General features: G+C 33.0%; 1 protein-coding gene across 4 annotated transcripts in view; it reads right to left on the bottom strand.

Moving 5' to 3' along the window:
* The window catches only part of POSTN (periostin), a 33,616-nt gene extending 20,802 nt beyond the window's left edge, over positions 1-12,814 (bottom strand). For all 4 annotated transcript variants that reach the window (XM_032403128.1, XM_032403130.1, XM_032403127.1 and 1 more), the window contains exons 1-7: positions 12,459-12,814; positions 11,010-11,108; positions 6,303-6,367; positions 4,432-4,589; positions 2,690-2,854; positions 1,652-1,798; positions 997-1,138 (exon numbers count right to left, since the gene is read on the bottom strand). In XM_032403128.1, the coding sequence (XP_032259019.1) occupies positions 997-1,138; positions 1,652-1,798; positions 2,690-2,854; positions 4,432-4,589; positions 6,303-6,367; positions 11,010-11,108; positions 12,459-12,577 (895 nt within the window). In that variant the 5' untranslated portion in view covers positions 12,578-12,814. The remainder of the gene's footprint in view (positions 1-996; positions 1,139-1,651; positions 1,799-2,689; positions 2,855-4,431; positions 4,590-6,302; positions 6,368-11,009; positions 11,109-12,458) is intronic.
* Positions 12,815-13,717: the final 903 nt, after the last annotated feature.

Here is a 13,717-nt window from a genome sequence, read left to right as displayed (position 1 = left end):
ACTGAAGGTTTTTAAATTCTGTTTATGTTCTAGGAACACTTTTTCAATTAAATATAAGAACTATACAATAGAAATAGCTTAGCTCAGTAGGAAGTAAGAAGAGAAGTTCAGTTGCATGAAATGATTTGTGTAGTACTTAGAAAATGTGTTAGGGCAAGTTCCCACTATCATAAGAAAGTAATTTCAGATGTGAAAACAAGAAGAATGTTCCTGTATTTATTAGAGATACCTATTCCTAAACACCCAAGAAGCATCTTGCATTAGCTGCTCATAACAGAATAACTGCATATGATTTGTAAAGAGATTAATAGAGGGGGAGGGTAAGACAAATAATTCCCTACAGAAAACATCTGGAGAGTAGCCAAAATAAAGATGATTTCTTGGAAGATATCTGAAGGTATCTATCCCTCAACTGTATTATATCTATATCTGTATCATCAAAACTTCTCATTTTAAATTGGTTAAATGTATTTTGGGAGAGGCTGAGTAAGTTAAATGTACTATTCACAATGTAAAATCTATTTGAAAGTAGAAAGGGAAACTAGAACGAAGCTCAATTCTGTGTATAACTAAGTAATAGCCCAAGAGAACCATGCAATTTTCTCAACTTAATTATACCTTTTAGCATAAATTTAGAATTAAAAGCATTACATAATACATATATGATATTAAAATTTGATGATCTATTATTTCTTTTCAACAGTGGCCAACCTTTTAATGCCTGCTACTTACTTACTTGAAAGCAGTAAAAAAGAATGTGATCTTTATAATATACTTATTTTTAAATTAATTATTAATTATTCAATTATTCTGCTGACTCTTTCAAGGACTTTGTTTTTTTTTTAAGATTTTTGTGGTCCACCTCAGAACAAAAGTTTTTCTTTGCCTTTGCTTATCAAAGCTGATAATACTGGCATGACTTAATCTTTTTTTAAAAATTTTTCTTTTCTTCTTGGAATTCTGGGAAGCTTCTCATAGAAGAGGACATTTTAGTACCTTCAGAAGCCACTTTGTCTCCCATGATCCTTTCTAGGACACCTCGTGGAAGTTTCTCAAAAGCCTCATTGGTGGGAGCAAAGAGTGTGAAGTGACCATCTCTTCCAAGGGACTCCAGTATATCAGAAGTGATAGCAGCTGCCTGAAACACAAATGTGCTTTTCAGAGGCTTGCACATTGCAAATCCAAAAGAAAATTACAATACACTTAACCTAAGTTGTCATGAGGGAGTTGATTCTATAGAAAATTATGGAAGTTTGCTTTTGTTAGATCTTTAAAATATTATTTTTTGGCAAAACCAACTGCGTCCTTTCCAACTTTCCTCAAACCTGTTTGTAAGAATTGGAATCCTGCCCATGTTTCTGTGACTGTAGCAATATCCAACAGTACATGTAACTGAGATGGACACATACTAACTGCAGTAAATACACTATAGGCACATAACTAAACTTTCTCTATCTATCATGTCCACACAAGTATTATTGTGTCATATGGGATGACCTCTTCAGTGTAAAATAAAACTCTTTTCATTTCAAGAAACATATTTGTTACAATTCTGCCATATTTTTAAAATAGCATTTTTATTGTTAGATTCTGACAGAGAAAAAGAAATTTCAATGATGCAAGACAATCTGCTGTTATTTCTTGTACTTACCCTAAAAGATGAGAGGTCATCTTCTGCTTCAATGAAGTCTTGAATTGAGGTACCAATTTGTGTAAGGACACGGTCAATGACATGTACAACACCATTTGTTGCAATCTGGTTCCCATGGATGATTCGAGCGCAGTTAACAGTGACAACCTATAATTGTTTGGGAAAATCAAAGGGCAGAAATCAGAGCCATCAATTGACCACTGAGACTGTAAGACCATTATCTATTTTTCATATCTACCAGTAGAGGTAACATGAAGAAGCCAACATTCTAAATGTAAATGTTGAGGATAAAGACATATATCGCTCTGTCTAAAAAAGAAACTAAGAGAAAACAAGACCAGTTGAAAACCCAATCTAGTTACACTTAACATACAAAAAGCATTTTTTTCATTTGAGTTATTGCTTTTTTTCCCTTCTCTTCTCTTTATAGAGATAGTCATAAACTATTTCAACTGCAGGTCAATGAATTACATGAAAAAGTCTATCAGCCCTAAAGTAAGTTCTGAGAGAGAGAAATAGTTATTGCACAAGTATAATCAGTTTTATTCCAGTGATTTCCCAATTATTGCCTCATCACTGACCCTTTTTGTCCCTGGAAATTTGTTGAAAGAGCCCTATGACCCTGTTGAAAGTTTCCCACAAAGACTCTTATCTACACACACAAGAACCTAAATCAGTATAGTAGCTAGAGGAAGAATAAAGAAATACCATTCTCTGATTATTCTTTGATAAATTCTTATTTACTATTTTTTCTTTGGTTATTATTTTTCAAACACATCAACTACTAAAATGTCCTTTTTTAAGGACATCTAAGTCTACTGTCAATCAACTGTGAATTTAATTTCCTCCTCCTAATCATTCTCTAGTAGAAGTCAGCCAATGAATTAGAAATTTGCATGCTCTAAATGTGAGGAAAAAGTATAATATAGTACTTACATTCACTAATATTTTACTATTTCTGTGAACATGATATAAAAGGTATAGAAAATATTAAAGGTGATATTGCTCAGAAATGTATTTTTTATTCATGAAACTTACCCCATTAGGATAATGGTTAATGAAAAGCCCCAAATTGTTATACATTGAAGGAATAATCATGCCATTTTTTAAGTCCTTGGTCAACATTCTGTTATTAACCATATGGCTATGTAAAGCATTCAATAATTCAACATTTACATTGCTCTCCAAGCCTCTCCGGATATCCTAGGAAAAATTGAAATGATAGAAGTTTATCTTATTGCAGTTCATCATTAAAATACTTATAATCACACTATGGGTCAAATAAGGAAAGGCAGCTATTCAAGGCCTGGGGACAGGCCTTAAAGGGTAAATAGGGTAGGAATAGTAGTGATCATTCTAAGTCCAGTTGCTGACACAGGGGTGAATGTTGGGAGAGCAGGTGTTGTACATTTGGTTAGCACATACTTTTATGTTTCTTAGATAATATTAAGAAGAAATTTTAGAAAAGTATGTGGGACAATAATGTGGAAGACTTTAATGCCTGAGTAAACTGGCAAAAAGGGACACTGAAGCTTTTGTGGCATTGGAATATAATGATTAGACTGGGCTTTGGGAAGGTTAATCTGGTGATAATGCATAGCAAAAATGAGGGAATTAGAGAGGAGGATGAAACATGAGACCTCGATGACTAACAGTAGTTTGTAAGAATTAGAGCAGAAGCAGGATGACTCACCATTTTCAAGTCTAAACACTGAAGATAGGTACTGCCAATTATGGAAAAAAAGCCAGCAGAAAAGCAATTGTTTGTGGGGAGAAAGAAAGTGGCACATATTTTAGATAACTTTTTGTTTAAAGATGCAGTGGTGTATCTAAGGAGAAATATTAAAATGGACATTAGAAATATTCTCCTGAGTTTCCAAGGAGAACAGCTTCAGAAACAGATTTCATGGTTATATGCACTAAAGTGATAGCTGAAGCCATTAGAAGTGTATATAAAGAGCAAAGTCTAATTCCCAGAAGAGACTTTAATAAGACTCATTCTCAAGTGAAGGAAGAAGAGGAGTCAGCAAAAGAAACTAGAAAGGTGGTTAAGAGACGCGGTTAAGGACAACCAGCAGAGAGAGTTCTGTAATGCAAGCAATTAACCACACGGTTAATGTAGCAAGATAATATCTAGAGAAATCCGCCTAAGTTTTACTAAATATTATTTGACTCTAGTAGTAATTATCAATTCATCTTCATATCAAGTAGAAAGCAGGAATATACCAGTGTTACAGATTGGAAATTTTGTGTATTACAGACTATGCACAAAAAGTCTGAAAATCAAATGCGTTGCTTATGATACTTCATTTAAATATCCATACACGTTTATAAATATGTCAATATCCGAGCAGCCAAGTATATTTACATATAATTAAAAATAATTAATTATATCTTTATAATATGTCTTATAATAAATTTTAAATTCCACTAGGCTTCTTAACTTACCTTTCTATTACATATGTCATCTAAAATTCAATATGTTTCTTCCCAATCAAAAAGGAAAGAGGAAAGGAGTAAACTAGAATAATGATAAACACCAGTTCAGTCCACTCTTGGTTTGCCTTTTTTTAATCAGTCTATGAACCTGCTGGGGAGTTATTCCATTTATGGATGTATTAAGATGCTTTCATCCTTACACTTAATAACTCATTCTTTTATGTATCCTCATATATGTATAACAAAAAAAGATATAAAATTTCTATTAATTTCCAAGTTAATAAACTAATTAAAATGAAACAACAATAAAAATGATGATATTAATAAAAATAATGAATTACAGAATCCAAGTTGTCCCAAGCCTCATTACTCGGTGCAAAGTAAGTGAATGATCCCTTCCCTTCAATCTCTTCTCTCAGTCTTGAGACATCGGAATAGCGCTGTGTTGTGGTGGTTCCCACGATGCCCAGAGTGCCATAAACATGGTCAATTGGCAAAACTGCAACAAGCAAGAAATGAAGAATTACTTAGGATAATATTTCACGAATACTATCTCACAATCCTTTAAACTTTACACTAAGTTCCTCAATACATTTCACTGATAATTTTAGCAATAAAATTCTATGAATTATCAATTTTATATAAAAGTTGCCTTTCGAGGGCTAACTAATAAAATACCGTTGGAAACTATTATTTCATATATCCTGTGTGTTGAGGGAAAAAGAATTTTAAATTATCACCCTGGTTAACATCTAGTGTATGTAGGTGTGACTCCTGCTATGTCAGTAAGAGTTCAATTATAATTATCAGTAAATATTTTGATTCACTGAAAAAAAAAAAGATGTTCCTCACTTCTCACTGAGGATGGCAAAGGTGATATTTTCTTTCATGTTGGCTTAAACTCCTAAATAGCATAATATTGTTTGGTACTGGGATATTAATCTTTATAGATTTGGGTTTCTGAAAGAAACATGTAGATCTACTTCTTTCAGCATAATTTCAGGAAGGAAATAGATGGAAGTATCTAATGCTTCCAGAATATTTCTCCTGAACTTCAGAAGAAATATTAATATATGAATGGGAACCTGAAAGTTGATGCAGCTAATTTATTTATCTTTTGACCCTATCTTATTTGAAAACTCATATGATTTGGATAATATCGCAGGAGAAATGGTTACTACATTTGTGAATATATAAAGATGAAGTGACACAATTAATAAATTATAAAATCAGGATTTAAAAAGACCCCAAAAAGATGAAGAAAACGAGTCAAAATTAACAAGTTAAAGGTAACAGAGCTCCATGTATGTCCTTATGCCCAAGTGGAAAAAATAAATCCTAGAGAAAGGCCTGACTTGATATGAAGACCTGTAATTAATTTTAATTGATCATAAATTCATTATGAGCTAATGATAAGACATGGTTACCAATGACATTAACCAAAGCTCAGGGGACCCCAAAAGGGAAGTATTTGTCTTGATTTTATTCTCTCAGCTGCTGGGACACCCAGGGAATACAGGCACCAGTCTAGGATCATGTTCAGAAAGAAGATGACTGGATTAGAGGCTTTTTATGCATTCGTGTCCATGATGGTGAGGGCCCCAAAGTTTATGTTATATTAGAAGAACTGGGGGGGGGGTGATTAGCTCAGAGAAGAGAAATCTGTTGAGAAAGAGAGGTTAGCCAGAGGAAGCATGTGATGATTGGTGTTGAATATCTGAATGGCTGTTATTTCAAAGAGGAACTGGATTTTTGGCAAAATTTTTAGAAAATATAGAAAATTTTTGGCAAATTTAGAAAACCAATTTTCAATATGAGGGAAGTTTTAAAAATCAGAGCTGTTCAATTACAGCAGATTATGCCTTCCCAACTAGTCCACTCCATGTTTCTAGACAAATTCAAAGATGGATTTTGTAGAGAGGATTTTCATTCCTGAAGGAAAGTTGAACTAATATAAATTTATGATCGATCTTCTGTTGTATGGTCCAACATTTAGTGCATGAGCAGTATGTTTTAATACTTTGTCATCATGATTAACACAAAGTCATGATTAACACAAGATGGTGGTATATCTTAGGATTGACCATGGTGCTAAATACACACACACACACGCACACACACACACACATTTGGCTTTTCTATAAGCTGAGCTACCTCAAATCTTTTTCCTTACACAAGACAAGTTCCCATAAAATTTCAATTGAAATTTTACCTGCTGGACAGCCTTTCATTCCTTCCATTCTCATATAACCAGGGCAACATTCATATAACACAGTCCTGTATAGCAGAAGAAATTAATATTAAAATGAGGAACTACATAGAATTCATTTCCATATAAACTTAGCAAAAATATGCCACTTATTGCTATAATTTATGAGACTCTAGAATTGATACCAAGTTATTTATATTAGTTTGATTTCTCTATGTAGTGTCATGACATTGTAGAAAAGTTCCAGGATCTTGAGGCAGATGAATGAGGTTTGGTTCCCAGCTCTGTCCTTGGTAGATGTGTGACCTTGAGCAAGTAATTTAACAAATTTGAGTCTCAGTTTCTGCAACTATTTAACATGGATGTGGTAGCTATGATACCTACTCACGGGCTAGCTGTGAGTCTCAAATAAAAGGATGCTTTTAAAATCATTTTGTGAACTATAAATAGAAATGTTTATTAGTATAAGGTTATTAGAAACTAGAAACATTAGTAAATACATTAACCCATTCCAATCAATAAAAGCTATTCCACTGCTAACTAAAATAATATTTTAGGTTTGAATTGCCAATAGAGCTATTTGATCATATTTGATCATATTAAATGATCATATTTATGATCATTATGATCATAATTATGATTAAATGATCGTATTAAATGATCAATGAGTTTGATCATATTAAATACAATCTTTAAAATCTTCTACAATACAATATTCAAGAAAGTGCTATTTTTTCAAAGTTAACAAAGTGTATTTATATAAAGGTATAATTAAGGTAACGAACCAGAAAATTCAGCAAACAAAGATATATCCAAAATAAGTTTGTTTAAATTACTCTGTTTTGTGGGAAAATAGTAACCTAAAATCATCTATATAATTGTTTTTATTTCTTACTTTGTTAAAAATATAATCCTGATCTTCATTTTATCAAATTCCATTTGACATTTTCTGGACTTCTTCAAAATCTAGCATAAATAGTATTTTTAATTAAATTTTACATAATTTTATTTGTTTCCTCTCAATAGAAATATGAAGGTGAATGTACAAAACAAAAATTGTAAATGGGGGAATATTATAAGTAAAGAGGAAATACAGACCATTTTGTCATTTTTAATTGATAAATTCCATGTCATGCAGTTTAAGATAATTACTTATAGACTGATTATCTTTAATTTAGTAATTAAATACGCATTGACTAGTTCAGATATTATTTATTTCTGTTTTTTTTCTAGTTGTGATAATCATATTCAAAAAGTATGAATGAATGAGAGAATTTGGATATATTTAAGAAAAAGATCACAATAAAAAACTTTTTCTTAGTATGATAAAAATTACAATAAAAGAAAGCTTGTAAAAAGTAGAATTATAAATGCTTTAAGAAATGGTCTTCTAGGGGCGCCTGGGTGGCTCAGCCGTTAAGCGTCTGCCTTCGGCTCAGGTCATGATCTCAGGGTCCTGGGATCAAGCCCCGCATCGGGATCCCTGCTCTGCGGGAAGCCTGCTTCTCCCTCTCCCACTCCCCTTGCTTGTGTTCCCTCTCTCGCTGTGTCTCTCTCTGTCAAATAAATAAAATCTTTAAAATAAAAAAAAAAAAGAAATGGTCTTCTATAGTTTAAAAAGTAAATAAGCTTTTCAAATTAAAGCCAGGTCTATTAATTGATTATCCACGATTTGTGGTCTTGTTTGTGATCTTAGATTCCTATTTCTCTATTTTCTTGATGTCAATTTAAAAAGTACAACATAACATTATTTATGCATATACATGTATGCAATAAAATATGAAAGATGAATGAGAAAAAAATTTCTGACATGGAAAACTGACTCAAAGATAGTTGATAGATTAAAAAAATGAACAAAATTAAGTGGGACATGCCAATTTCAAATTGTTCTTCAATTTTAAAATAATTTCAAAAATACTTGGTATTAGAAACATATGGAAAGTGTATGGGAGAATTATGCAAATCCTAAAAGGGCCCCTGAAACAATTTATTTACTTAGATCCCCATATAAATAAATGTGAATATTTGGATGCCAAAGGATTGATTCAGAATTGCTTACACGTTAGCTTTAGCATATATTGTAAACAATTTAAAAAACTGAGATACATATTTATTGGTCGTATTGATAGTACTAACTTGAAGTAAAAGAGTGAATAGAAGAGGAAATTAATGTAACAAAAATTTCTGTAACACAAGCTAATATGAACCAAAGATTAGCCTTAATGTAGACAATTGGTGCACCAGATGGAATAAAATTCCAAAACAATCAGATGCAATTTCAGCTGATCGTTGAACAATATGGTTATCTGAGTTGATATTTTAAGAAACAAAATGTAGGTTTTTTCAGGAGAACATTTATTCTACACAAAACTTAAATTTCCCGCAGGGTTAGTAGGACAAAACAAGAGTAAAGAAAAATCATTACTATGCACATCTCTGAAAGTGGAAAACTTATCTTCATTTTCTGGTTAGTTATCTAAAATCTCATAAAAATGCCAGCTGAAAAGAAGTATACAAAATACTGTACTATTTGGCCAGTATATGTTGTAGGAAATATCTTAAACTTAGGAAATTCATGTTTAACATCAGACCTGCATAATTACTTCCTTCAAATCTGCAAAGCAACTGTTCCACCAAAAGACAAACATTTCTGTCAACTGATAACAAAAAGTCCTAAAGATGTCTCTGGAAACGTTAGCAGCTGCAAGCAGATGGCAAAACAGGCATTCCTCTTGTCAATGTTATTGATTTATTTGATTATTTGAAACTAGCATCTAGCATTTACATTTATTTCAGAGCACAGATGTAAATGTGTTTGTGAAAATTAAGCTACTCGGGGGAAATAAGCTAATATAATTTAACAAAGGAGACACTGTTATGTCTCTGGTAAAAAGCCAGGCTTCAAAGCAGGATTTTTTTTTTTTTTAAATGGAGAACAAGAAAGAATGTTGGCATAACCTTTGTACAAGCCTTGGCATCTCTAATATATTTAGATGGTTAAAGTGAGATTATATCATACTTTTCTAACTTCCAGGAAGGATGTGATAAAGATATCCCCTGAATAATTCAGAGAGCAAGTCCTTATGTAGTTGGTGTGCATTCCAAATATGCCTCATGGTAACCACGAATATGAAGAACAAAGGGAAGAGAATCCCGAGTCTCGGAGTTCCCAACGGGGGCCCAGCCTGCATCATGGCCAAGATCATTGCAACCACTGACTTACATTGTAATTGTGTGAATGACTCTCAAGTCTAGCAGATGTCTGCAAACTAATAAGAATAAGGTCTAGGCCAAAAAGTATCATCAGTTGAAACTCTATTAAGCAAATGAACAGGAATAGGCAGCAAAGTTCTGTGGTGTCCTAGATTTAGTGACCATGGAGAAGTAGAGTCCAGCTAAGGTTATATGCATTGAATATATGTTTTTTATCTGGAAATAAAGATAATCTTAGGCATTTTAGGTAGGCAACTGGTCACAACTCCTTTTCCCACCCACACATATCCATTTGTTTAAGTACTTTAAATTTAAGGACAATTGATATTGTGAGTTACTTAGCAATTTCACATTCATCAAATCATTCTACCCCAAAAAACTCTGTAACTATGAAATCCACATATCACAGGTAAAGAAACAAAGGCTCCAAGAAGTTAAGTGATGCTATGTTTAGTATTTATACCAGCATTATTTTAAATTAGGAATAAGTTTTTAACAATCCCTCAATCCTTCCACCTATTTAGGGTAACTAAAGTTTAATGATGATGTAGTAAGCAGGTTCTCGTTCAGATATTTGGTTCTCAAGGCATCTTTCACTGGGAGTGGAGTCCAAATTAATAGGAAGCACTGTTTTTTTGACCAGCAATGGTATCTCTGATTTTTCTGATATAGTAACTTACTGTATGACTCAACTCCTTCACTTTAAAATGAAGAACTTGGACCACATGGGTAATTCCCAACTTTTATATGCTCAGGATTGTATTTTCCTACCAACATTTATTGACAGATTAAATCAATACACAGTTCTATCAAGTAATGAAAAATATTTTCTGATTTTAAGTTAATCAGTGAAATATCTAACGAAGTAAACGCAATTGTCTTTTTGGCTATTGAAATAGTATATGTAGTGACCGGTTTTATCACCTTTGTGGACCCCTGTGGATCTGGTAGTTTGGGATGGGATAACTGGATTAAATGAAGAGATGAAGCTTAAGTTCTTTCTTCCTTCAAACTTCGATGAAAATTTTGAGGTAAACTGGAGTATTTCAGATAATTTCCAAATGAGTGTAGGCAAACAATAATTAGTGCTTCAAAAATCCTGATATTTTAGATCAATTTATTCTTCTGGCTCATTTTTTTTAATAAAATGAGGAAACTGAGGAAACCATTTTTATAAAATGAAGCATAGTGATAAGTATCTTCATCAAAAAAGAGGGCCAAACCAAGGGTAGAAATGACGTAGTCACACACTGATTCTATACATCGCCATGGGATTTTTTTCCTTTGGACCTCCATGACACAAACATTCAGGGCTCATGAGAAGTCCACCAGCAGAGGGAGAAATGCAGGGAGAATTCCTTTATTCACACTTATGATCCAATCTTTGTTTTAAAGCTTGCAATTTGGGAGAGTACTTTCAACTAAAATGGTGTATATGTCCAAGGAAAGACATAGACGTCGTGGGGACTGGCGCATTAAGAAAAAGACGAGACTTACGTTTTCTTTCCACAGATGGCACCTTGGTACCAGTTCCTACAAGTGCTGAAGTATTTCTTTTTGGTGCCTAAAATCTGCTGAAGGGCGCAGACATTTGGGCTGGAATACAGAAGGAAGAAAAGAAAGTTAGTTCCTAATGACAATGAGTTTTTCATAGCTTCAGGTCAGATGGTTCAGAAAAAAAGTTAACATGCGGACTCAATTTTCAAAGACGTGATTCTAGTCTTGCAAAAATCTGCTTCTTGTTCCAAGCATATTGAATCATCAGAAAAACTAAAGTCTATGGGAGAGAAAAATAGAGAGGAAATTATACATCCTTAAAAGGAGAACACCGGTGTTTCAAAAGTTAATCTAGGGGCTATAGCTCGGGGGTTGAGCATTTGACTGCAAAAGTTAATCTAGTAGGACTATTCAAGCAGCATTAAGTTCAACTTAATTTTGTTTTCATTCTTACTACTTTTAATAGTAAGACAATCTACTGACCCTTTTTAAACCAAACATGTGCTCATTTTGGACTCTAGTCTGGAACAACGGACTCTGGAACAACGAGGAATCAAGAGAGGAAAAGAGACAGGTTTTTACTAGGTCCAAAGACACGATATGCTGTAATTTTCTAGGTAAGTAATCACAGAAGTAAATGAGTGCTAAAATTAACTGAATAATATGGCTGCACAAAGGAAAATCTATTTCTTTGAGTGGAAATAGTAGATCAGCAACATCCTCTGCCAGAATTTTAAGTGTCTTTCTCTCTTAAAGAGATAGGAAGTCTTATTTGCACTGTAAAGCAAAGGAACTTTTGAGCACTGTGAAAATCCTTCTGAGACATTAGAAGAAGTGCCAAGATCCATTTCAAAAAAAAAAATTATAAATGGTTGGTTAAGTTACTAAATTATGCCTATTAACTTTAAAAATGCTAAGTTGTAGTTGAATTTATTCCAAGAAATATGTTATGTTTGCAAATTTTACAGAATGTAGAATTTAAAAGCATGCTTAAACGCTTTAAAATGTTCAAAGAACATTAATCATTATTTAATTTTCATACAGAACTTAAATGAAAATTTCCCTAACATCATGTGAGATAATGCAAAGTTTACATAATGAAAGACCTAACCATATATTTTTAATTTTGAAAACCTCATTCAGATTTTTGGAAGGAAATAAAAATACAAATAAATGAAATAATAATGAAATGCCCTGTTAAATGTTATCAATTAGATTAAAATTATATAATGCTTCAGAAAAAGCAATCATGTGCAAATTATTTTGACAGTAATTTTTAGTTTAAAACACATATACAAATCACAGAATACTCCTTTTTTCCTTTTTCTTATTACTTTTTGATAAGTAGAAAAAAACCCTGGCATATTTAAGGAACTTTAGAGATACTTATACATATAACAAGCTAAGGAAAAAAAAAAAAAGATTTATAAAACCTAACCACTGACTTACCCCTGATCCCGGCCCCTGATTCGGCTATGAGCCAAGATCTTGTCATAATGGCCATTGGCGTTTGCAGGGTTAACAACAACCAGCAAGAGTAGAGAAAATATGGGTAAGAAAGGAATCATCTTTAGTCTCTCCGTTGCAGTTAGTTCACGAAGAGAACTGGCAGTGGGCTTTGGAGAGCTCAGAGTTTATATACATGTCAGAGTCGTGGGAGGGAGCACTGTATAACCTGGGAATCTGAGCTCGCTCCAAAAAACATCAGCAACTTCAAGTTGGCAGCTAACATCCACTTTTGTTAGTGATGTTTACTGAACACATTGAGCTTCTTTTACATCTCATTCTGAAGAAGATATTTATTTTTATTCTTAAATTATTTATTTTCCTCTTTAATAACTGACCCTTTGCATGTTCATATTTCAGTTTTATTCTTTTGTACTTTGGAGGGGCTTATGGAAAATGGTTTTGTTTGGGTTTGAAGGACTCTTCTGCAATCCATCCCTTGCAGAGTATATGTCCCTGTGCTCAATGAGATCATTGTTTGATCTTATCACATCTCTCACATTTAGTTCACATCAGAACTGAAGGGTTATTATTTTTCACCAGAAAGCAAATGTAGATTAGGTTTGATAATCATAAGACAGTAATGGCTGTTGATTAAAAACAGATGTTGGATAGATTTAAAACTTGTACAAAATATGAAATAAGAACTCTAATTGCTGACGAAAAATATAGGAGAGACCACATGTTCCTTGCAATATTACTAAACTGGGGAGATCCTTCCCATTTCACTCCTCCTTTCAAATATCAAGGAATAGATAGAGTTAACATAAATCAACTTCTGGCAAGTTTTCCTAACTCTTGAAATGAAGCAGACAAAAAAAACCAGTTGTGCTTTATTGTTTTTTCATTACATACTTCACATGATGATGAACTTGTCTAGGCGGCACATCTCATAACCACTGGACAAAAGCAACGTCTATTGGAAACAAGTATTACTAATCTAGCTGTAATAGATTAAAGACATATTAAGAAACAAGAGTATTGCCAGAAATCTTCTTCCGATTTTTATCAAGAGTAACCGAAATGTCTTACTGTTACACCATGCGATTCCGATCCAAGGGAATATGCGCTCTTACCCCTCCACACATGGTACATCAAATGTTCAGAACCACTGGGTAAAAGAAAAAAGAAATCCGAATGTCAGATGTCAACAATAAGCTGAAACGATAACCTGCAATGAGTCTTCTTGAATACATAAGTTG

This window comes from Phoca vitulina, unplaced genomic scaffold (assembly GCF_004348235.1).
Source record: "Phoca vitulina isolate PV1807 unplaced genomic scaffold, GSC_HSeal_1.0 scaffold5, whole genome shotgun sequence".
NCBI lineage: Eukaryota > Metazoa > Chordata > Mammalia > Carnivora > Phocidae > Phoca > Phoca vitulina.
The sequence above is the reverse complement of the archived record's forward strand: the minus strand, read 5'-3'. Positions and strand labels throughout refer to the sequence as shown.